Source organism: Engystomops pustulosus, chromosome 10, assembly GCF_040894005.1.
Source record: "Engystomops pustulosus chromosome 10, aEngPut4.maternal, whole genome shotgun sequence".
In the NCBI taxonomy this organism is placed as follows: Eukaryota; Metazoa; Chordata; class Amphibia; order Anura; family Leptodactylidae; genus Engystomops; species Engystomops pustulosus.
Window position 1 is genome coordinate 18,455,857 of NC_092420.1, and position 27,175 is coordinate 18,483,031.

The 27,175-nt window shown below is 41.8% G+C and overlaps 1 protein-coding gene across 34 annotated transcripts in view; it reads left to right on the plus strand.

The window, feature by feature from the left end:
* The first annotated feature begins 265 nt into the window (after positions 1 to 265).
* CADPS (calcium dependent secretion activator) overlaps positions 266 to 27,175 on the plus strand; it is a 353,066-nt gene continuing 326,156 nt past the window's right edge. For 4 of the 34 annotated variants that reach the window (XM_072127681.1, XM_072127686.1, XM_072127687.1 and 1 more), the window contains exon 1: positions 275 to 1,117. In XM_072127681.1, the coding sequence (XP_071983782.1) occupies positions 782 to 1,117 (336 nt within the window). In that variant the 5' untranslated portion in view covers positions 275 to 781. Of the gene's footprint in view, positions 1,118 to 27,175 lie in introns of all 34 variants that reach the window. The other 30 variants (XM_072127678.1, XM_072127692.1, XM_072127682.1 and 27 more) reach the window with 20 other exon arrangements.

The following is a 27,175-nucleotide window of genomic DNA, read 5'->3' on the forward strand; positions in this document are numbered from 1 at the left end:
TGGACACATTTGTTTCACCTTTTGTTACCGTTCTTAGATTTTGTTGTTTATGTTTCACGTAGATCTGGATGCATTTGTTTCTCCTTTGGTTACTGTTGCGCCGCTCTGTACTCTGTACGTGACTATCTTTTGGGGTGGGTGGTTATTGTGCGATTTAAAGAGCCCGGGTCCATTTATTTGGATACATCGATACATTAAGTTCATAGTTTTGTGCACGTGTCTTTCCCGGAAGCAGGAAATGATGATTTACTATCGGATCCGATCGGCCGATCATCCTGTAATCTCGGATTACAAGCGTTTCCTTCGGATGACGGCGATCTAGGGTCTGGAGGCGACGCTGGGATAATCGTATCCGTGACTGAGGAGGGTCCATCCGTTCCCCGGTCCTGCAGCAGCAGCATCCACTATTGATCTCATTCCTCCCTGGTCATCTTCCTGTATCCTGAAGATTTATTGGCCTGTGGACAAAGAGCAGGCAGGAGGCACCATCTGCTGCAGCACATTAGCAGATTACAGCTACAAATTATCAATGGGACGGCCCCCATCGGCAGTATTTTGTCTCTATCCGCTTTCCTTTCTCCAGTAAGAGTGCAGGGGAGGAGAGAGTTAAACACGTAAGCACCGCCAATGCCTAGTCTGCACTTAGCTGCAATATCAGGTCCTGCTTGATCTGGAGCGAGCTGCTGCCTCCTGCACAGGATTACTAGGGTGCACGGCTCTCTGAAGCCCCTCTTCTTCTTCTTCATCCTCTTCTTCTTCTTCCGCTCCAAACCCTAGCAAAATGTTGGACCCATCTTCCAGCGAGGAGGAATCGGATGAGATAGTGGAAGAAGAAAGCAAGGAGGTGCTGGCACCCAGCACAGGGGCCCGGCTCTCTCCGAGCAGGACCAGCGAGAGCTCTGGGGGGCTGCAGCCGAGCAGTCGGAGCAGCAGTGTCCGGCCATCCAGCCCTAGTCCATCAGTGGTCAGTGAGAAGGAGAAAGAAGAGCTGGAGAGGCTGCAGAAAGAAGAAGAAGAGAGGAAAAGGAAGCTGCAGCTCTATGTGTTTGTCATGAGGTGTATCGCCTACCCCTTCAATGCCAAGCAGCCCACCGACATGGCGAGGAGGCAACAGAAGGTGAGAACAATAGGGTAGGGGAGGGGACCCCCAAAGTCTGGGGGATCATTATGATATTGCATTGATGCCGGTGTCATCGTCTGGTTACATCTGTTCTTGGAAGGAGCTGTCCGTCACGGTGATGAACAGCTGGAACTCGTTATATGGTTGTCTGGGAAGAGGTTCTGCAGCAGCCACAGACCGTGGGGGAGGTGTGAGCGCGGCTCTCGCAGGCTTGTGTTCCCATAGGTGGGATATATCGTTCAGGATATAGATGTGGAATGTGGCCCAACTTGTATTGCAAGGAGCAGATGTCCAGCAATATCCAGGGGTCTTACATAATGGTTGGAATAAGCCAGGAAGCGGCTGACTATGCCAGGGTCACCCATGCCCAGGGTTGGCGTGGGCACAGAACGGAGCTATACGTTATGGAATATGGATGATAGGACATTGGGGATACGTTGATTTTTGCAGCTTCTCTGGGTGAACGTTAGCAGAGTAAATCAACTGGAGCCATAGAATCACATCATCTGCGCCCTCCCATAACCCAGCTCCTCCATAGGCGTCACCAGCACCTGATCCGTGCAGCAGCGCCACCTATAGACCAGCTGTATGCACAGAAAGGGAGGGATGATGCTCTGAGCCTTGATACAGGAAGCGATCATTTGTTTATCTCATATTCCAGGTTCATTCATAGAAATGTGGGATCCATATTACACCACAACCCTATAGATCCCAGCGCTCTGCATGCACCCTACCATATCTACGGCTTATACACTAGCGATACGTATATCAGCAGTCATATTGCAGGGCCAGTTTATCATTCAGTATAATACCCATAGTGCTCAGCTCTGCCAATGTCATAAGGTTGGAGGAATATCAAGCCTAAAGGGTTACTTGGCCGAGCCTCAGAGCCTGTGAAGGTGCTTGGCTTGGATCAGTGTATGATTTAACAATACATCAAAGATATTCCCTGGGTACGGAGCAGCCCCATCCATAGCGGCTTTGCCTTTGATTGTATGGCATTAATGGAAATCCAAGCAGACCCCTTGTAGATTGACAACTTTACGCTGCTGGAACATACAACTCAATGGTCCAGCAATCAGAATATTTGGCAGTGTCCTTGTCATCCGCTTCCAATTGTAATTGGTTTCTTCCTGAATATCTGAGATGTTTTACAAAGAGTCCAAGGACTGGTTAAGGTTGTAACGTTCAGTGCTATATTATTTACCAGGTGTAAATTAGGTGGCTCTGCTACAAGAGCTTACAATCAATAAGCGGTGCTGAAGATGAGAGCTGTGAGATGTCTGTTTGTAATACGCTGTTAGGAGTGGTTTATGCCATAAGTGTCTCTATGTGGCCACCATCAATGGTCACCGCATGTTGTGCAAATATTGTCCTGATGTGAAATCATTGATGATTTTGTTGCACTTGGGTCCGGATTCTCCGGATCCAGCAGATTTTGCTGCACCCAATTCACATAATATTCCATCTTTAGTATCCAATCTGCATCAAAATCTGGCTGTTTCTCTTACATGTGGTTCTGGACTTTCCACATCGAAATCCAATTGATTTTCTTGCATTTGGGTTCATATTCTCTGCCCCTGATTGACATCAAACTACAATTTACTTTCCTGCACCCTCTGCCCCAAACCCCATTAGACTAATATTTTAGTAAATGGGTCCTTACTCTTCACAACCGGTTCACATCAGAATCCGTCTGATCTTCTTGGACGTGGGTCTGAACTTTCTACACTAGAGTTACATCACAATGAAGACTGATTTTCTTCCACAGATGTCCAGATTCTACAGACCCAATTAATACAAAAGTCCGGCTGAATTTCTTACACATGGGTCTGGATTCTCTACACTGGATTCACATCGAATATTGGCTGATTTTCTTGCACACCGGTCCAAATCTTTCAGATTTTTAAGATACGGTTCTGAACTTTATGCACAAAATCAGACTGATTTTCATTCACATGGGGCCAAACCCCCTGCACCCAATTCACACAGAAATCTGGCAGAACTTTCTTGCACATAGTTGTGTATTCTCTATATTAAAATCTTTCTGATTTTCTTGCACAGGGACCTGGATGCTCGGCACCTGATTCACATCAAATTCCAACAGATTTTTTTGCACACGGGTCCAGATTTTCTGCACCTGATTTGCAGTAAACAAAATCTACCATAAAAATTGATTAAAAACCAGAGACAACAGGCACCGTGACTGTGGTAATCTTATTATATTTACTATCCATGGCCTCTTTCTTTCTAATATCAAATTGTAAAATTATGCTAATGAGGCAGAACCTCTTAGTGCTTAACAGAGCCTCTCAATGCTGCAGATTTACAGGCTGTTATAATGAGCAGAACATGTCTCTCCCTCCTCCCTCTGCCTGTGTAATCTTGACCTGCTCCACTCATTGTAGCCTGTGAAGCAGGGGTGTAACTAAGAGAGGCAGCGCCCCACAGACTTCTAAATGTGGCCCCCTAGAAAATATATATAATTGTATACTCACACTTTTATACACTCATGAGCACACATTTATACATTTATACACTGATATATACATTTATATGTCCCAGTAGCTGCTGTCCAAATTTGGGAAGTATATGGCAGGTATTAGAGAAGACAGATCCCTAGTCCTGTCATTATGCTGTCCCTTCCCTGTCCCCTGACCTTTCGTGCAGTGTACTGTGGAAGATGGGCGCTGTTATACATATTATATACATATTATTCTGCACATCCTCCATTCTTTAGTGTGTCTGATCTAATGCCGGGGCCCCTTGACACTGCGGGCCCCATAGCAGCTGCTATGGCTGCTACCACTGTAGTTATGCCCCTGCTGTGAAGATACAGCACCGAGGGGTTCCGGTAATCACCCCAAAAGCATTCATACTAATTAGCATAATTCAAAAAGTCGATTTTAGAAGAAAGGAATTAAGATGAAGTGCCTGGATCTATGAGTAAGTGTCCCTGGTTTATCATGATGGATTATGATGGTAAATTTCTTCTAAAATCTTTTCCGAATCAGATCAAAATCAGACTGATTTTAATTCACATGCGTCCAAGCGTTCCATATCCAATTCATACAAACTCCTGCTGATTTTCTTGCTCCTGGGTCTGGATGCCCTGCACCTCATCCACATTACAATCCTATTGATTTTCTTGAACATTTTTGCTGTGGAATCTATAGAGAATGTTTTCTTCTTCTGTTACGAGAGGAGAAATCCACTGTGGATGTATATGCTCAGGACAGCAAAACCCTCAGGTTTCTGTGTGGCTTTGCTCTGCTCTGTGTATAAGGTAACTTCAAAGTCTACACAGACTACGGTGCAATTTTTCCTGCAGAAATTCACTGCCAATCCGGGATCCGAAATATTTATCTTCACATAAAACCTTCGGCAAAACGTTGAATCTGGATACATGTTAACAGTAAATATTATGGTTTCGCGATGTAGCAATTCACTGTCTCGTAGAGTACAGACAGTCCTGGGTTACCTACAAGATAGGTTTGTTCTTAAGTTGAATTTGTATGTGAGTCGGAACTGTATATTTTATAATTGTTACCCCAGCCAAAATTTTTTTGGTCTCTGTGACAATTGGATTTTAGAACTTTTGGGTTGTCATAAGAACCAGGATTAACAATAAATCTTAATTACAGTATTTTTCGGACTATAAGGTGCACCATCAATATATGCCTGCTAAAACGGCTAGGTTCATATATAAGGCGCACCGGATTATAAGGCGCACCGGATTATAAGGATGAATGACCAGCAGGTTGCAGACCTGTGCACAGTTCAAGGCAGTTGTTATCTGTAAGTACGGTTCATATATAAGGCGCACCTTTGATTTCTGAGAAAATCAAAGGATTTTTAGTGCGCCTTATAGTCCGAAAAATACGGTACAGACACTTTTGATATCTGTTACAGCTTTTTATTGTAGCCTGAGACTAAAGTACAGTGAATTACCAACATCCAGAGGTCCGTTTGTAACTAGGGGTCGTCTGAAAGTCGGGTGTTCTTAAGTAAGGGATTGGCTGTAGGTTCCATGGACGCCGGCGTTGTCCCCAAGATTGCATTGACATTGCATACGTCCTAGGTATTCCATCTGAAGGTTATGTAGGGATTGAGCGATGGTTAGCACGGGACATCAGTCATGTAACTCCTAGCCTCAGATTTCTATTGTAAATTGCTATAGGATGGAAAAAAAACCCATAGGTTCCAATATTTGGGCTGTTTAACTGATGAAGCGCTGGGACTATCCATTAATGTGACACGGCAGCAGCATTATATGATATAAATCAGACCCTGGTCATTCTCTAGGGATGTGCTTGTCTGCGCTGGTATCACCGGCCACTATTTCTCCCAGTAATATATAAGCAAGTCGTCGATCTGCTCTTGGATCTTTAGGAGAATCCTATTGGCTTCATCATTCTGGAAAGATAATTGTAACATTAGTCATATGGACAAAAGAGGTGATGATCGGGGGAATAGTTCTTTTCATTAAAGGTATGATATATAGGCTCCTGTATATAAGGGATGCGAATACCCTCTGTGTATACAGGCAGTCCCCGGGTTACGTACAGGATAGGTGATGTAGGTTTGTTCTTAAGTTGAATTTGTAAGTAAGTCAGAACTGTATATTTTATAATTGTAACCCCGACAGAATTTCTTTTGGTCTCTGTGACAATTGGATTTTAAAAATGTTGGGTTTTCATAAGAACCAGGATTAATAATAAAGCTTCATTACAGCTCCTACAGCTGATTATTGTAGCCCAGGGCTAAAGTACAGTGAACAAGAGGTCCGTTTGTAACTAGTCTGTAAGTCGGGTATTCTTAGGTAGGTGACTGCCTGTACTCATGTATATACTCGAGTATAAGCCGACCCAAGTATAAGCCGAGGTCCCTAATTTTACCATAAATACCTGGAAAAACCTATTGACTCGAGTATAAGCCGAGGGTGGGAAATGCATTGGTCACAGCCTCCCCAGTATATAGCCTGCCGGACCCTGCCCCATAGTATATAGCCAGCACCTGCCCCCCAGTATATAGCCAGCCCTAATCCCCCAGTATATAGCCTGCCAGCCCATATTCCCCAGTATATAGCCAGCCCCCTGCCCCAGTATATAGCCAGCCCCCTGCCCCAGTATATAGCCAGCAGCGGGGGAAGCCAGAAAGGTGAGTTTTGATATATATTTTTTACTCGGGTATAAGCTGAGTTTGGGGTTTCAGCACATTTTTTTGTGCTGCATAACTAGGCTTATACTCGAGTATATATGGTAAATGGTTTTTACATAGGACTCCAGCTACATCCTACACCTATATATGTCAGATGTATCATCTTTCATAAAGCGACCTCTGGGGCAATCAGCCGATGGATCTGCACCCTGCACCCCTGACAAACAGCTGGTCAGAGGAAGTAATGGGGGGACAGGGGGTTCGCCTGCAGTGACTTCTGTAGGGGAAACGTAATATACAACGTCCTTTCAGATAAATGACCTCACTTATAACATAACAGCAGCCCAAGTCCTCCATAAAGGAATCAATTGTGCCCTGCGGTGGTCCCGGGGTGGGCTTTTCATGATGTCGTATTTACTAACAGGTTACATGTAACAGGCCTGACCATGATTAATGAGACAATACCGAAACACTGGGCCGTTTTTCTTTACAAATACATTTGTGATGTGTTGTAGGGGGCTTCATACATATGGCTCCTAGTCACATAGGATTTCTCTTCTTTGCTGTAATTACACTAAATTCATGACTAAACAAATCACATTCACTACATTGCAAAGGTATAAATAGAAGAGAATACAGGGAGGTGTCTGTAAATGCATTTGTAAGGGTTTGGGCGGTAGCCCCGAGGCCCACAACTTCTAGGGGGCCCATGGCCACCAAAGCCACCAACCAAATCTTATACTGAGAAGGAGCATCACCCGTGAAATCCTCGTACATCTGTTCCTGCTCTAATACACATGTGCACAAGAGCCATTTTAGGACTTTTGAAGGTCCTCCAAAGGTCCTTAAACAGCAGATTTAAATCAGGCAGAAGGGATGCATCCTCCATTCCCCAAAAAGTTGATTCTAGTTCCATATGAAGGAAGTGATTCCAGACTTGTAGGGGCTATAATATTCATACAGCCCAGGGTCCATGGTGGTCTTATCCGCCCCTGACAGCAGATTTGTTACAGAAATTTGTGTTCTATACATTTGAAGAGTTTTGTGTTTATATGGAATTCTGTCCAAGCCCATTCAGATGAATTGGATAGTCACAGAAATCTCTGCAATGAGTCACTCCTATGTGAATATACCCTTAAAGCTTAGTAACTAAGGATGTTCTCCACAGCCACCAACATGTCTATAACTATGTCTATGAAGGAGAGCTCTGGAGCGCACACTGCTGATCATAGAATAGGGGGCACATTAATAATAGGCTGCAGAATATGGTTATGCCCCTGCCCCAGGAGTCAGGAGACTCCGGTCTGACCTGGTGTAGAATTGCACCATTGCCTGCTCTTGAATGGGCGCAGGCTATAGGCAGTGCGCAGGCCTGGGAAGGAACACCCTGCACCAGCCCACTTCAAGGCCTGGCACTGCCCCCTCCCATCTCAATAGGCATAGAAGATGGAGTAGTCGCAATTCCAGTTTCTGCATCAGGAATTGCAACTAAATCAGGGCTTGTAGATCTGTTTTCAGCACGTTCATCTCCGGGACACAGAGCCCATCTGCTTCCTGAGTGGTGAGATGGTTGGATTTCTATCTTGTGTGTACTTGCATACAAATGTTTGTACAGAACAAGGCACTAGGAAATTGTACCTAAGGATGAACCAGACTTGTGCAAGTTCACAGTTTTCTTCCTAAGATCTTGGTTGAATTCATTAGACTTTCCGTTGATGTTACACAAAGATAGTGTGTGTTTCCACTGTGCCATAAAATACATCCACAGGGGTGTCTTTAATTAATTCAGATGTTGGCAGTACCTATCAAGAGATCACAAAGATGTGACAGCATCAAATGGGCTGTTCCAATTGGTTTAAAGGCGTAATAAGCTTAGAGTATGTAAACTTTTGACTTTGCATCTTATGTTTAGCTATCATCTATATATCAGCGCATGTGGGGGGTGGCCGTACCCTTTACCCTGTTGGACCTAGGATCACAAATTACTGATAGTCAGGACCTGATTTTAAAATGCGCTAGAATTAATGCTATAATAATAATAACTTTGGAAATAGGAAGTAAAAAATATCCTGAGAATAAATATTTTAAATATTAGCCATTTAAAGGGGTCCTCTAGGGCGACATAAATACAGCTCACTTAGCAGAGCAGGTGACAGGCTGTAAATCTCATACACTCACTGCTTCATTTCAGAGTATTTGTCCCCGAGCAATGAACTCAAGAGCAGTAATTATTGGGGAAGGTGGAGGAGGGGGCTGCAGAGATGTTAGCTCAGGATCAGAGAGGACACAGCTTATTTACTAACACCTAATCCATATAGACATATAAGTGTATTTAGGTTTAATAGAACTGAAAATAGAGGCGCACAAAATGACACTTTACTTCTAATCTTTAAACTTGACTCTTCTTGGGTAAAATATCACTCTTCTCTGCTCATTTTCACATGGCTTTGGAGGAGAGTTTTTAAAGGTAAATGGATGAGATTTCACATAAAAGAGAATTCTTCCTCAGCTAGAGGTGGCTGGTAGTTTAATATTAAAAAATCTATTGATAGATTCCCTTTATTTAGAGGTCATTGTACAGGGAGGGGGAGGAGATAAGCTGTGACATCATCTATTGTCAGTAGTGATACAATGATGGGTCAGTGTTATCTATATAGAGGTCATTGTACATGGAGGGGAGGAGATAAGCTGTGACATCATCTATTGTCAGTAGTGATGTAATGATGGGTCAGTGTTATCTATATAGAGGTCATTGTACAGGGAGGAGGAGGAGATAAGCTGTGACATCATCTATTGTCAGTAGTGATGTAATGATGGGTCAGTGTTATCTATATAGAGGTCATTGTACAGGGAGGGGGAAGAGATAAGCTGTGACATCATCTATTGTCAGTAGTGATGTAATGATGGGTCAGTGTTATCTATATAGAGGTCATTGTACTGAGAGGAGGAGATAAGCTGTGACATCATCTATTGTCAGTAGTGATGTAATGATGGGTCAGTGTTATCTATATAGAGGTCATTGTACAGGGAGGAGGAGGAGATAAGCTGTGACATCATCTATTGTCAGTAGTGATGTAATGATGGGTCAGTGTTATCTATATAGAGGTCATTGTACAGGGAGGGGGAGGAGATAAGCTGTGACATCATCTATTGTCAGTAGTGATGTAATGATGGGTCAGTGTTATCTATATAGAGGTCATTGTACAGGGAGGGGGAGGAGATAAGCTGTGACATCATCTATTGTCAGTAGTGATACAATGATGGGTCAGTGTTATCTATATAGAGGTCATTGTACATGGAGGGGAGGAGATAAGCTGTGACATCATCTATTGTCAGTAGTGATGTAATGATGGGTCAGTGTTATCTATATAGAGGTCATTGTACAGGGAGGAGGAGGAGATAAGCTGTGACATCATCTATTGTCAGTAGTGATGTAATGATGGGTCAGTGTTATCTATATAGAGGTCATTGTACAGGGAGGGGGAAGAGATAAGCTGTGACATCATCTATTGTCAGTAGTGATGTAATGATGGGTCAGTGTTATCTATATAGAGGTCATTGTACTGAGAGGAGGAGATAAGCTGTGACATCATCTATTGTCAGTAGTGATGTAATGATGGGTCAGTGTTATCTATATAGAGGTCATTGTACAGGGAGGAGGAGGAGATAAGCTGTGACATCATCTATTGTCAGTAGTGATGTAATGATGGGTCAGTGTTATCTATATAGAGGTCATTGTACAGGGAGGGGGAGGAGATAAGCTGTGACATCATCTATTGTCAGTAGTGATGTAATGATAGGTCAGTGTTATCTATATAGAGGTCATTGTACAGGGAGGGGGAGGAGATAAGCTGTGACATCATCTATTGTCAGTAGTGATGTAATGATAGGTCAGTGTTATCTATACAGAGGTCATTGTACAGGGAGGGGAGGAGATAAGCTGTGACATCATCTATTATCAGTAGTGATGTAATGATGGGTCAGTGTTATCTATATAGAGGTCATTGTACATGGAGGGGAGGAGATAAGCTGTGACATCATCTATTGTCAGTAGTGATGTAATGATGGGTCAGTGTTATCTATATAGAGGTCATTGTACAGGGAGGGGGAGGAGATAAGCTGTGACATCATCTATTGTCAGTAGTGATGTAATGATAGGTCAGTGTTATCTATATAGAGGTCATTGTACAGGGAGGGGGAGGAGATAAGCTGTGACATCATCTATTGTCAGTAGTGATGTAATGATAGGTCAGTGTTATCTATATAGAGGTCATTGTACAGGGAGGGGAGGAGATAAGCTGTGACATCATCTATTATCAGTAGTGATGTAATGATGGGTCAGTGTTATCTATATAGAGGTCATTGTACAGGGAGGGGGAGGAGATAAGCTGTGACATCATCTATTATCAGTAGTGATGTACTGAGGGGTCAGTGTTATCTATATAGAGGTCATTGTACAGGGAGGGGGAGGAGATAAGCTGTGACATCATCTATTGTCAGTAGTGATGTAATGATGGGTCAGTGTTATCTATATAGAGGTCATTGTACAGGGAGGAGGAGATAAGCTGTGACATCATCTATTGTCAGTAGTGATGTAATGATGGGTCAGTGTTATCTATATAGAGGTCATTGTACAGGGAGGGGGAGGAGATAAGCTGTGACATCATCTATTGTCAGTAGTGATGTAATGATGGGTCAGTGTTATCTATATAGAGGTCATTGTACAGGGAGGAGGAGATAAGCTGTGACATCATCTATTGTCAGTAGTGATATAATGATGGGTCAGTGTTATCTATATAGAGGTCATTGTACAGGGAGGGGGAGGAGATAAGTTGTGACATCATCTATTGTCAGTAATGATGTAATGATGGGTCAGTGTTATCTATATAGAGGTCATTGTACAGGGAGGGGGAGGAGATAAGCTGTGACATCATCTATTGTCAGTTGTGATGTAATGATGGGTCAGTGTTATCTATATAGAGGTCATTGTACAGGGAGGAGGAGATAAGCTGTGACATCATCTATTGTCAGTAGTGATGTAATGATGGGTCAGTGTTATCTATATAGAGGTCATTGTACAGGGAGGAGGAGATAAGCTGTGACATCATCTATTGTCAGTAGTGATATAATGATGGGTCAGTGTTATCTATATAGAGGTCATTGTACAGGGAGGGGGAGGAGATAAGTTGTGACATCATCTATTGTCAGTAATGATGTAATGATGGGTCAGTGTTATCTATATAGAGGTCATTGTACAGGGAGGGGGAGGATATAAGCTGTGACATCATCTATTGTCAGTAATGATGTAATGATGGGTCAGTGTTATCTATATAGAGGTCATTGTACAGGGAGGGGGAGGATATAAGCTGTGACATCATCTATTGTCAGTAGTGATGTAATGATGGGTGAGTGTTATCTATATAGAGGTCATTGTACAGGGAGGGGGAGGGGATAAGCTGTGACATCATCTATTGTCAGTAGTAATGTAATGATGGGTCAGTGTTATCTATATAGAGGTCATTGTACAGGGAGGAGGAGGAGATAAGCTGTGACATCATCTATTGTCAGTAGTGATGTAATGATGGGTCAGAGTTATCTATATAGAGGTCATTGTACAGGGAGGAGGAGGAGATAAGCTGTGACATCATCTATTGTCAGTAGTGATGTAATGATGGGTCAGTGTTATCTATATAGAGGTCATTGTACAGGGAGGAGGAGATAAGCTGTGACATCATCTATTGTCAGTAGTGATGTAATGATGGGTCAGTGTTATCTATATCGAGATCATTGTACAGGGAGGGGGAGGAGATAAGCTGTGACATCATCTATTGTCAGTAGTGATGTAATGATGGGTCCGTGTTATCTATATAGAGGTCATTGTACAGGGAGGGGAGGAGATAAGCTGTGACATCATCTATTGTCATTAGTGATGTAATGATGGGTCAGTGTTATCTATATAGAGGTCATTGTACAGGGAGGGGGAGGAGATAAGCTGTGACATCATCTATTGTCAGTAGTGATGTAATGATGGGTCAGTGTTATCTATATAGAGGTCATTGTACAAGGAGGAGGAGGAGATAAGCTGTGACATCATCTATTGTCAGTAGTGATGTAAAGATGGGTCAGTGTTATCTATATAGAGGACATTGTACAGGGAGGGGGAGGAGATATGCTGTGACATCATCTATTGTCAGTAGTGATGTAATGATGGGTCAGTGTTATCTATATAGAGGACATTGTACAGGGAGGGGGAGGAGATAAGCTGTGACATCATCTATTGTCAGTAGTGATGTAATGATGGGTCAGTGTTATCTATATAGAGGTCATTGTACAGGGAGGGGGAGGAGATAAGCTGTGACATCATCTATTGTCAGTAGTGATGTAATGATGGGTCAGTGTTATCTATATAGAGGTCATTGTACAGGGAGGAGGAGGAGATAAGCTGTGACATCATCTATTGTCAGTAGTGATGTAATGATGGGTCAGTGTTATCTATATAGAGGTCATTGTACAGGGAGGGGGAGGGGATAAGCTGTGACATCATCTATTGTCAGTAGTGATGTAATGATGGGTCAGTGTTATCTATATAGAGGTCATTGTACAGGGAGGGGAGGAGATAAGCTGTGACATCATCTATTGTCAGTAGTGATGTAATGATGGGTCAGTGTTATCTATATAGAGGTCATTGTACAGGGAGGGGGAGGAGATAAGCTGTGACATCATCTATTGTCAGTAGTGATGGGTCAGTATTATTGTCATTGTACATGGAGGGGGAGGATCACGGTTATTACTGTTGGAGGTGAATGTTAGGGTTCTGTACCTGAACCTCAATGGGTCCACTCATAGCTGTGACACCATCCACTGTGCTAGGTTGTCCCTGTGTTTTCTATGTATATCAGTTTTCTGTCACTGTAATCCTGCCTATGATATTAATGAGATGACTGCTGAGAAGTGATCTCTACAGTTCAGGAAGTGCCGGACTATTGTGACTATAGTGCAGATTTATGTGTAATGATAGAATTGTTCGATTTTATGATAGAAATGTGTACAAAAACACCAAAAATTCTTAAACTACATGTCTAATGTGTTGTGATGCTGCCCCCTTCCTCTCTCACAGTATGTGATATCACAGAGTGAAGCTGCAGCTACATCCCCCTCCTATCCACCTTCACCTCTCTATTCTACATATGAGACATGATTTCTACAGGCAGGTAGCGGGGTCTACAGCCTCTAGGAAGCCTAGGAAGATGTGACCTTATACAATATGTTATGTCTAGTGGTTAGTGCTGTATAATGTGTCATGCAAACCATAGGAACCTCCTTATACAAAGTGTTCACCATAATCTGAACATATGCTAATTTGCATACTACATATTAATTTGATGTGTGTATGCAGAGGCAGCGTCGGCTCGTACCGCAGATTATTCCCTCTGGTAATAGATTTCTTATTAGGATGTTCCATTATTTGCACATGGTATAGAGTGTCATGTATACAAGGAACAGAACACAATCCCAGGTAGAATTTGTTCTTATTTATTTATTTATTTGTTTGTTTATTGTTTACAAATCGGATCATATTGATTATAATTCAGGATCATCAGGAGTGGAATTATCATTCCAACGATGTATATTTTGAGTTCCGTCTATATTTCAATTTTAATATATATTTGAATTAAATGCATTGTGAATTATTTTACACTGCTGCTTCCACTTTGCATGAAACGTATTCACAATATTATAGTGTTATCACAGAATTTACCTTCTCGTTCTTTAGAAGAGATCTTTATGTAAACTTTAATGATCAATAACCCAGCAGCAAGTGTTTAATCCCCCTACAGCGCCTCCGCTGGGGAAGTGAAGTATTGCACTGTGTGTCTTGTTATAGATTGTTGCAATGGATACAAGTTGCTTAGTGGTGGCCGTGTGACTGTGGATAATGTGTAGTTTTGGATCTCAGTGAAATGAAACATTTATAGACCCAATATTTAAATCTCTTAGTACATCTCTCTAGACCGGTGAGGGGTGTTCATGCCCTTCTCCTGAAGGTAGTGGATTATAATATAGGCAGTTTGGGTGGTAGCCGGGGGTGCAAGTCTTCTAGGGGTTCCATGGCCACCCAAATCATACACCAAATTTTATACTGAGAAGGACTTTCACCCATGAAATCCTTATACATCTGTTCCTGCTCTCAATACACATGTACACACGACCCATTTCAGGACCTTTGAAGGTCCTAAAACCACAGACTGAAATCAGGCAGAAGGGACACATTCTCCATTCTCCAAGAAGCTGATTCCAGTACCAGATGTAGGAAGTGATTCTAGACTTGTAGGGGTTATAATATTCCTACAGCCTAGGACCCATGGTGGTCTTACTCCGCCCCTGGCGCCTGAGCGTTAAGTTCCCTGTTGCATAGAACTTCCCTGGTGGCGCAGCACATCCACCCATCGGATTAATATCCGGATCACATAATAAGTGCACCCTATGATCTGTGACATGTACATAGTCTCCATCCAGTAATATGGAATAACCTGATGATTCTGACCCATCATGACCATGAAAAACCCAAATAGAAAATTCCGCTTGTAACTTGTCAGGTGTCATGGAGAAACATTTGTAGTAATAGAGGGAGATGGGGCAGCGGCTCCTGTATGTGAGACACGTCTCGGTGACACTTCCAGAATAGTTAGTCTGTCGGTCCCCGCTGGTCTGAGCGACAAATCTATCATCTAATCTGACTCTGCAGCTAATCTGCAGTTAGTAGCACAAGACATGGGGGACAATTCCTCCGGATCTCACAAATAAGACTTGTCTTACATCCGACATGGAGAATACTAAGACCCACACAATGGGCAGCAAGTACTGTACATAATCTGTGCTGCTTCTCTGCTAAATACTAATTGGAGGAAGTCATTATAAAGGGTGATGCATAATTTAATATCTGAGCCCTGGCACGAGAGCCCCTTAAAGGGGTTGTCCATAGGTTAAAAAGAATATAAAGACAAGCCATTGGCATTGTTTTTGGAGCAAAGCAGCAATTTTTGTCAATCTCTAGCCAGCCCCTTTAACCTTTGAAGCCCATGCGCTCCATCCTACATACCACGTGTCCTTAATAAAGCAACAAATGTATTCCAAGTAGATGTGTAAAAATCATAACTTGCTCCAGAATTTCCATATGCTACAGTATTATACAATGTATCACATCCATTACATACCGCAATACAGTGTCCAATATGCTCTAGTATTACATACCCTGCTATGACCCCTTCCGTACCATTTACACTACTTTGACCTTGTGACAGATGTCGGGCTCTACAGGGAAACTAGACCGACAGTATATCTGACTGCCGTATCTACCTGTGGTATCTACCTGTCTCCGCTCTCCCTCCATACACATGCACACCCAGCTTCTTAGAACCTCTAAGCGGTAAAATATTCAATTTTTGCGGGTGTAACAACTGGCAAAGCTGATCTCAGAAAAGGAACAGGAAGCAGACAGCGCCATTTTTTTTGTATAGTGGCTGAAATGAGTCACTGCACCTTGAAATGAATAGAAGCCGATCTGCAGTGATCTAGACTGAGCGCTATACAGAAAATGGAGATCATCTGATCCGTGGTGGTGGTAATGGGGGTTGGACACAACTGACCTGATATTAACTTATATCTATAGAATAGGTTTTTCAGGCTTGGAAAAGCCCATGTGTGGCCTGATGGTCCGAGTATGCATGTGCATGGGGGAGTCTGGAGGAATAGCTGTTTGCTAAATTGTTAAGAGACCTTAAGACAATATTCAAACAGCCCCCAGCAGCCATATGTCATCCATCAGATAAGGATGGATGGTAGGACTCCAGGTAGACACAGCACAAACACATGACGTGTACGGATGACTCCCCGGAGTGAGACCTGCCAATTCTCTATGACAACATCCCCTGTTTGCTCAGTGAGATTTATTTTTATTCTATGCACAGGGCAGATAATCCTGTCTGTATAATATATGATTAACCAGATAAACTGTATGGCCATTATATTCTCCGCACAACGACATGGCCCACTGTAACAGACCTTCTGCTGCGCGTCAGCTACATAGAAGAGACAGAGCGGACTCCCCTCCCCCATTACGTTAATCCATGCATAGAAATAGTCTCTCGGCTTACGCATCACCTGGGGCTTCACGGCGAATTCTTAGAAACCGTCGGGCGACCGATTACCGAGATGTTACTGTATAAAATCTAAAAATCTGTCATGAGACCCTTCCGCTGCCTCTGAGTTATGTCATGTCAGAAGCCCAGATGTTTAGCCTCAGCTGCTGCAGAACCTCTTTGACATGGAATACAGGACACAATGTACTGCACTGGCAGTTGTAATAGTAATATTAGACCTCACCTTTAAGCTTTATGATCTCTTCCTATAGTCTTGGCATTTACTCTATATACAGCAACCTCCATATGGACAGTGACCGGCTGTGACATCTATAGGTACCATAAGGGGAGGTCATCACCTAGGTCATTCTCTATACGGCTGCACACTGTCTATAATACCCTGTGCCCCCACACAGGCACCAGTATTGTGTATTGGGTCTAGACTGGTACTTACATGGGCAGGAAACCACTGGCGGTGCTGCCCGCTTGTAGGATGGGACCCATAAATGACAAGAGGACAGAGCAATGTAGAAAAAAAGCGGATGGGATGATGCAGCAAGCAGAGGATGGAATAATGCAGCAAGCAGAGGATGGGGTAATGGAGCAAGCGGAGGATGGGGTAATGGAGCAAGCGGAGGATGGGGTAATGCAGCAAGCGGAGGATGGGATAATGCAGCAAGCAGATGATCGAATAATGCAGCAAGCAGAGGATGGGGTAATGCAGCAAGCGGAGGATGGGGTAATGCAGCAAGCAGAAAATGGAATAATACAGTAAGTGGAGAATTGATAATACAGCAATCGGAGGAGGGGATAATACAGCAAGTGGAGGATGGGATAATGCAGCAAGCAGAGGACAGGGTAATGCAGCAAGCAGAGTATGGAATAATGCAGCAAGCAGAGGACAGGGTAATGCAGCAAGCAGAGAACAGGGTAATGCAGCAAGCAGAGGATGGAATAATGCAGCAAGCAGAGGACAGGGTAATGCAGCAAGCAGAGGATGGAATAATGCAGCAAGTGGAAGACAGGGTAATAAAGCAAGCGGAAGACAGGGAAATTAATCAAGAGGGGGACAGAACAATGTAAAAAGAGGAAAGGATCATGCATCATGCAAATGAAAATGAAAGGGAACGCAGCAAGCAGAGGACAGAAGAATAACCTGCTTGACCCATGTGTGAAATGTATCTGCAGGCTGCTGCGTTATGCTCAGGAAACCCATTCATTCTATATAGAGAATAATCCTTTTATGTAATTGCTGGGTGTGTAGTGCAGCCTTATCCTGCACCTGCCCATCCTCCTGTCAATCACACAAGGCCTCTGGGTGACAGCCCCGCAGCTGTCCTCTATCTTACCTAACAGGGCTGTCATCTGGGAGAGAGACTATTGTCCTACTGTCACTATATGGAGAGAGGGAGACAAACAAGAGTCCCTGGAGAAGGCAAACAGACCCACCTGACCTGGGAAATATTAGGAAAGGCACTAAATATTACACGGCAAATCTACCCTTAAGAAACCTGATACTGCTGCACGTGCTGTATAATGTATCTGTGATTGCAGTTATCACTTATATGGTGTTCTGTAAGACTGCACCATTGTTCAGGTGACTGAGAAAAGAGCCAAAGAGCTGTGAGAGAAGAGGGAGGAGCACAAAGTCACAAAGAATATAGAATTGTTATAGTCATTAAAATAATAGATATGCAGGTAGTACTAAATAAAGATCCATTTTCTAGGCTACTAATTTCATTAAAATGACTACTAATGATCATTAGAAGTCTAAACCGTATACAATGTGCTCAGCTCATTTTACTGTATAACATGTTGCTAGAAGATAGCTCTTCCTGCTTTATAACATGCTGCCTGCAAGTAAGACACTGGCCGATTTAATTTTATGTAGTATTTGCTCCAGTTTTGTGTCCTGGCTGCACTGTGTCTGCCGTAACATAAAACTCTGCACCTTAAGGGGTATAACATGCATCCTGCAGCTAGGACACTATACACAATCTGCTCAGCTCCTCCTGCTCTATAACATGCATCCTGCAGCTAGGACACTATACACAATCTGCTCAGCTCCTCCTGCTCTATAACATGCATCCTGCAGCTAGGACACTATACACAATCTGCTCAGCTTTTCCTGCTCTATAACACGCTGCCTGCAGATAGGATATTATGTACAATCTGCTCAGCTCCTCCTGCTCTATAACATGCTGCCTGCTGATAGGACACTATGTACAATCTGCTCAGCTCATCCTGCTCTATAATATGCATCCTGCAGATAGGACACTATACACAATCTGCTCAGCTTCTCCTGCTCTATAACACGCTGCCTGCAGATAGGACACTATGTACAATCTGCTCAGCTCCTCCTTCTCTATAACATGCTGCCTGCAGATAGGACACTATGTACAATCTGCTCAGCTCCTCCTGCTCTATAGGATACTGCCTGCAGATAGGACACTATGTACAATCTGCTCAGCTCCTCCTGCTCTATAATATGCATTCTGCAGATAGGACACTATATACAATCTGCTCAGCTTCTCCTGCTCTATAACATGCATCCTGCAGATAGGACACTATATACAATCTGCTCAGCTTCTCCTCCTCTATAACATGCTGCCTGCAGATAGGACACTATGTACAATCTACTCAGCTCCTCCTGCTCTATAATATGCATTCTGCAGATAGGACACTATATACAATCTGCTCAGCTTCTCCTCCTCTATAACACACTGTCTGCAGATAGGACACTATGTACAATCTACTCAGTTCCTCCTGCTCTATAACATGCTGCCTGCAGATAGGACACTATGTACAATCTACTCAGTTCCTCCTGCTCTATAACATGCTGCCTGCAGATAGGACACTATGTACAATCTACTCAGTTCCTCCTGCTCTATAACATGCTGCCTGCAGATAGGACACTATGTACAGTCAGCTCAGCTGCTCCTGCTCTATAACATGAAGCTTGGATTTGATTACTTTTCTAACATAGTGATTTCCCTTTAATGAAAGGAGGTGGTAATCGGCGTCTATGGATGTACAGAATCCGCTGGAAATATGATCTGAGTGCACATCTCCCCCTCCCCTAGGGAAGATCTAACATTGTCAGGTGAGGAACGGCCAAGGCTTTACCAGATTGTCCTTGTGTCTTTATATCGTACAAAGAACCAAAGCAATGTCACCCAGATTCAAGGAGAGATTGTCAGGAAGGAGAAAGCGCGATCCATGAACCTTCCTGTGGAGGACAATGCGCGCTCTATGTGGCCATGAATAGACTTGGCTGCTGATACCTTCCACTCTCCGGGGAGGGTGCGGTGGCTGGAAAACCTTCAGGGAATCCACACGTTGTATCTGAATGGAAGGCAAAGAATAAAGCGACGGAGAGGGAAAACTTTCATTCTTTACATAAGTAATTGTACATCTTAAATAATGGTGAAAATCTAGAACATTAGATGAAAAGCTTAAAGGGGTTGTCCAGAGTGTTACAGCTAAGCCTCATGCATCCTTATCCAGAGGAGCTGCAATTACAGCACTAACCAGGTCTAGTGCGGCGCTGTTTTTGGACGTAAGCAGCTACATTTTTTCTTCTTCTGGAGATCCCCTTTAAGGTGCTGGGTATTGGGAGACGAAGATATTGAATTGGAGTGAGTAGGATGTTGAATCTTTGTAAAGGGGTGAAGGACAGTAGTGGATTATAATATAGGCGATTTGAGCGGTAACCTAGGGCCCAAGCCGTCTAGGGGGCCCATGGACACCCAAACTGTCCACCAAATTTTATACTGAAAAGGACCTTCACCCATGAAATCCTTGTACATTTGTACATACTCTTAATACACATGCACACAAGAGTCATTTCAGGACCTTTGAAGGTCCTCCAAAGGTCCTGAAACTGCAGATTGAAAGCAGGTAGAAGGGACACATCCACCATTCCCCAAAAAGCTGATTCTAGTCCCAGATGTAGGAAGTGATTCCAGACTTGTAGGGGATATAATATTCATACAGCCCAGGTTACTTATGTAGGAGTCATACAGGGCATAAGGACTCCAACTTAAAGGGAACCCGTCACCAGGTTTTACCAGACTAAACCACTAGTCCCATCAGGTTGGGAATGAAAAGTCCTTTTTAGAGTTCTCTCCTTAATGTAAAATTTCACTTGTTTACCTCTAAAAAATGTCTTCCAAAGTCAGACAAATATGACTCAATTTTCAGATTAGAGGAGTCAAGTTTATTGGTTGCAGGAGTAGTGTCACTTCAGAAGCCCCTATCTTCTATTCTATAGCACCTAGAAACATGCTACTGGTGTCATATTAGAGATAAAAACCTCATCTATTAGATCATACATTTGTGAGCTACAGAACCAGAGCTAAAGACTTAGTTGAAAACGGAAGCTGTAGGTAAAGATCAAGTTCTTGTCTATTTTAACGAACTGTATGTCCACTTGTCTAGCTCACAGAACCTTCATGTGATCTGATGGATGAGATTCTTATCTTTAATATGGCACCAGGAGCTACCCTCCCTGCAACCACTAAACTTGACTCATCTCATGTAAAAATGAGGTGAGAAGAGTCATATTTTCCTGACTTTGAGGGAGATTTTTTTTATGGGTTAACAAGTGAGATTTCACATAACATGGGGGATTCTAGAAAGGACAATTCATGCTCTACCTGTGGGGGGCAGGAGTTTAATGGGGTAAACAGGTTATCTTTAAAGGGGTTGTCCAGTAACAACAAGTTATCCCTTATCCACAGTATAGGATATAACTTGGGAATCGGTGGCTGTCCCAGTGGTGGATCATGAGAAGGAGGTTCCCTTGCCCCTGAAATGAATGTCAGACTCCCTCCAATGTAATATTGATGGTTTATGCTAATATTGTATCCATCAATATCCTGATCCCGGGAAAGACTATTTATCTATCCGCGTGGCACGTCAGCTCTCCATCCATCGATCAGAATTTGCTCCGTCTCCACAAGATTTGTAGTCTCCCAGTCAACATTCAGCGCTACAATCGGCAATTGTTCGCAACTCGCGGCAAAGTGAATCACGGCAGAGATTTACTGCGGAAAGTCGAAGTCGAAATAATTGCAAACTCCATCATATGGAAAGCTTTACTACAAGGAGGAAACCAGAGAATAGGGGATTTTATTGGAAGTGTCACATCACAAGCCGGAAAACCCAAATCATTGTTTACCTGGAGAATTATTCCGGGATTTGTTCTCATTTGCAGCGAGTTGTATGGATGGTGTATGGATGACACTGTGTCACTGTGCCAGGGTATAGGACTAATGAGGGAAGATCAAGACGCACAAAGGACGCGGCACATAGCAAGACGCCGACATTTACCGATAAACAAGGCGACCTGTTATCAGTAATAACCGCAACCCGGAATTTTATCATCGCTCCTCATTAATAGGGAATCACTATCCATGAACTCCAGCGCTGATACTGGAACAGTTCTATATAGATAGATAGATGCAAGGCCTTAACTAGGAGAGGCAGGGCCCCATGGCAGGCTCTGAATGGGGCCCCTATTCCCACTAAGAAAAATACATATTTGTATACTCAAACATGCAAGTTACAATCACACAGTTATGCGTAGATACACATATACAGCACATACACACATACAGTATATAAACACATATACAGTATATACACACACATACACATAGAGTATATACACACATACAGTATATACACACATTAGGCCATATACACACATACAGTATATACACACATACAGTATATACACACACATACAGTATATACACACATACAGCATATATACACATACAGTATATACACACATACAGCATATACACACATACAGTATATACACACTCATAGTATATACACACAGCATATACACATACAGAATATGAACACACATACAGCATATACACATACAGTATATACACACACATACAGTATACACACACATACAGTATATACACACATAGTATATACACACACATACACATACAGTGTATACACATACATACACATAGAGTATGAACACACATACAGTATATACACAAATACAGTATATACACATATACAGTATATACACACACATACAGTATATACACACACATACAGTATATGCACACACATACAGCATATACACACACATACAGTGTGTACACATACATACACATAGAGTATGAACACACATACAGTATATACACACATACAGTATATACACATATACAGTATATACACACACATACAGTATATGCACACACATACAGTATATGCGCACACATATTAGGCGCAAACCAGGAAACTGCTTCATGGCGAACTGCTGGAAAAAGGTGCAAAAGGTTCTGCAAATATCACAACGCACCAAAAAAGTCACTAAAGTAGAACCAAAAAATTACTTATCAGACTGGCCTTTATCATAGACCGGCGCTCCCCGCATAGTCCGTGCCTGAGGCCTGTGACTCGCTAACCGATTAGCTACACAATGACGTTTTCCCCATCTAGACTGTGAAAGTAGAGGACAATGATCAATAGCACCTCGCCCTCCTGAGCCTGGACTACACTAAGACCCCCCCCCCCCCATTCCCAGATACAAGATCTGATATTTCTCCCCCTCCTTATATACTGTAATCTCTTTTACTTATGAGATCATGTCTCCAGTGACTGTGAAGGTCACCTCCATCTCCCTCCATATGCTCAGCGCTCAGATTACCCGATTATCAGGTTTTAACAATAGCTGTAAATTGGCCATTATGTCGGCTGTTTGTTTTCCTTGTCCCTTACTGGAGGGTCCTAAGTTTTTGGGGTCTTTGTTGTGTAGGAGTTACACCCTCCCTTCACCAATCTTAGTGGTCAATTTTATTTTAACCCATTTTTGCAAAGTCTTCTCTAAAATATCAAATCATTTTCTGTATGAGAACCTATTTGTCTCCACGGTAACAGACTACAAACAAGCCTTGTGTAGTCTGATCCCGATTCATAGCAAGAAAATTTATTTGAAAGGGGTTTTCCAATCAAATAACAATCTTTAAGAAAGATCTTAAAAACAAGTCATATTAACCCCTCCCGCCCCATTGCCATTTTTGTTGGACTTTTTTCCTACTACACAAGTAACAACCACCCAGCCAATCACTGGCTGCGCTAGTGAACCATCTAGGCCACCGTAAACAAAAGCTATAGAGGAATCCGTGGGAAGTACTGGAAAGGTGGGAGGCATCAGGTACCACCCAAAGGCCCCAAAAGTGCATCGTAATATTCAAGGTGTTTCTGGGCCTCCTAGCTAAAAAAATCTGAGCATGCAAGTGAATTGGGGAGTTGGGAGGAATAGCTGTCAGATTAAGACATTTACTGAATGTTTATTGGTACCTTAAAGGAAATCTAACAGTCTTATATTTGTTACCCATGGCCTTTTTCCTTGTAAAATAAACTTAAAAAATTATGCTAATGAGCCAGAAGTGCTCTACCGGAGCCCCCGCATTCAGCAACTTCCCAGGCTGTTACACTTGTCTCCCCCTCCCCATGCTTGCTCAGCACTTCCCCATGTCTCTCTGCCTGATGAAAGTGGGAGGGAGAAGTGCTCCTGCACAGTGTAACAGCCTGCAAAGCTACAGCACGGAGGGGCTCTGGTAACACCCCGGAGCCCATCAGACTTATTAGCATAATTTTAAAGGTTGATTTTAGAAGAAAGGAGACCATAAATAACAAATAAAAGTATATATTTATATATAAGGCTATAAGTAAGTGCCCCTGTTTTTTTTGTTGGTAGATTTCCTTTAAGGGTGATGGTGAGCGCAAGATGACTTTTATCTCATTATTTCAAGTACAGCATGACAGCCGCACAGCATCACATCATAAAAATATCTTGGGCGACAGATTTTATAGGAGAAAACTCTGGCTACAGCAAGCGGGGGCAGCGCACATCATAACCTTCTCCATAGGATTACAAGCTCCTCCTGATCCCATTGTCATACGGAAAACCTTCTATCACTTCTCTGCTCAACAAGAATGAGCTGACGAGGCACAAAAACACTCTGCGAGCTCTCCAAATGTCACCCAGATCTGAACACTACTGAAGGGTGAAGGAAAGCAGCACCCGAGCCGTGGTCTGTTACATGTGTCACCATCACAGGGGGAGATTGTACGGAGAATTACTGCAGGAGGTTTTATATCTGTATCGTTATATGGATGGATTTGTTACAGATGATAGATGATAGATGAAATGATAGATATGAGATAGATAGATAGATAGATAGATAGATAGATAGATAGATAGGAGAGAGATTTATATATATGAGATAGATAGATAGATAGATAGATAGGAGATAGATATGAGATAGGTAGATAGATAATAGATAGATATGAGATAGATAGATATGAGATAGATAGATATGAGATAGATAGATAGATAGATAGATATGAGATAGATAGATATGAGATAGATAAATATGAGATAGATAGATAGATAGATAGATATGAGATAGATAGATACATAGATAGATAGATAGATAGATATGAGATAGATAGATAGATAGATAGATATGAGATAGATAGATAGATAGATATGAGATAGATAGATAGATAGATAGATAGATAGATAGATAGATAGATATGAGATAGATAGATAGATAGATAGATATGAGATAGATAGATATGAGATAGATATGAGATAGATAGATAGATATGAGATAGATAGATAGATAGATAGATAGATAGATATGAGATAGATAGATAGATATGAGATAGATATGAGGTAGATAGATAGATAGATAGATATGAGATAGATAGATAGATAGATAGATAGATAGATAGATAGATAGATAGATAGATATGAGATAGATAGATATGAGATAGATATGAGATAGATAGATAGATATGAGATAGATAGATAGATATGAGATAGATAGATAGATAGATAGATAGATATGAGATAGATAGATAGATAGATAGATAGATAGATAGATAGATAGATATGAGATAGATAGATAGATAGATATGAGATAGATAGATAGATAGATAGATAGATAGATAGATAGATAGATATGAGATAGATAGATAGATAGATAGATATGAGATAGATAGATAGATAGATAGATAGATAGGAGATAGATAGATATGAGATAGATAGATAGATAGATAGATATGAGATAGATAGATAGATAGATAGATATGAGATAGATAGATAGATAGATAGATAGATAGATAGATAGATAGATAGATAGATAGATATGAGATAGATAGATAGATAGATAGATAGATATGAGATAGATAGATATGAGATAGATATGAGATAGATAGATAGATATGAGATAGATAGATAGATAGATATGAGATAGATAGATAGATATGAGATAGATATGAGATAGATAGATAGATAGATAGATAGATATGAGATAGATAGATAGATAGATAGATATGAGATAGATAGATATGAGATAGATATGAGATAGATAGATAGATATGAGATAGATAGATAGATATGAGATAGATAGATAGATAGATAGATAGATAGATAGATAGATATGAGATAGATAGATAGATAGATAGATAGATATGAGATAGATAGATAGATAGATAGATATGAGATAGATAGATAGATAGATAGATAGATAGATAGATATGAGATAGATAGATAGATAGATAGATAGGAGATAGATAGATATGAGATAGATAGATAGATAGATATGAGATAGATAGATAGATAGATAGATAGATAGATAGATAGGAGATAGATAGATAGGATATGAGATAGATATGAGATGGATAGATAGATAGATAGATATGAGATAGATAGATAGATAGATAGATATGAGATAGATAGATAGATAGATAGATATGAGATAGATAGATAGATAGATAGATAGATAGATATGAGATGGATATGAGATGGATAGAATAGATCATATATGAGAAAACAAAATAAGAGCTAGAATACATAGAATAATCCCTATCTGTTTATAGTCCTCATTGCCCTGTGCAGAGATTGTATCACTTGCTCCGTGTTCCTCTTGGGGCTCACAATCCATTCCATATCTAATCAGTGTCGGCCATCTCTATACTGCTCCATAAAATGCACAGCGTTATATGTGATGATCTCAGCTTTCAGAATGTATATGGAAAGTGAAGGATCTGGCTCCGTGGTGTAGGGTTGTATTTCTCTATTGATTGTAAATGTAACATTTCTACAGGGACATACAGAACAATGTACATGTGATGTCTATATAGTGACATTGGGAATAATCCTGTGTTTTGTGGCTTTCTGACAAATATTAAGAGAAGCTTATAACGGTTGGTTGGACTGTGAGTGGTCAGGGCTTTCTGGAATTAGCGGTCCTGTTGCTGTGTCATCACCCATGGGTTAATACACAGGGTCTCTATTTTTCTTTTGTTGGGTGTCGTAGTCACTATCCATTAATAAAACCCAGATTTATGCCTTACTTATGTTGGAATCCACTTATTCCGAGTCTTAAAGGGATTGTCCGGCAGATTTTTTTTGCAAATAATGGCTTTCTGCCAAATAAGTACCTGCCTCATGAAATGTAATAAAAGAATTTGAACTCATGACCCTTGGTATCATAGGCAGCAAATATGTTTGATCTATCTATTAATAGAATGGGGCTCATTTACATACAGGGTCACTGGAGTTCACAGAAAGTGCATTGTCCGATGATCATGCAGTGTGTGTCGATTCACTTAGATTGTGCGCCCGATATCCTGCATGTGTCACTTCCCCGCTCAGGTCCGCCGGAGCTCTCCATTTTTTTGTGGTGCATCTTTAACATAGGGC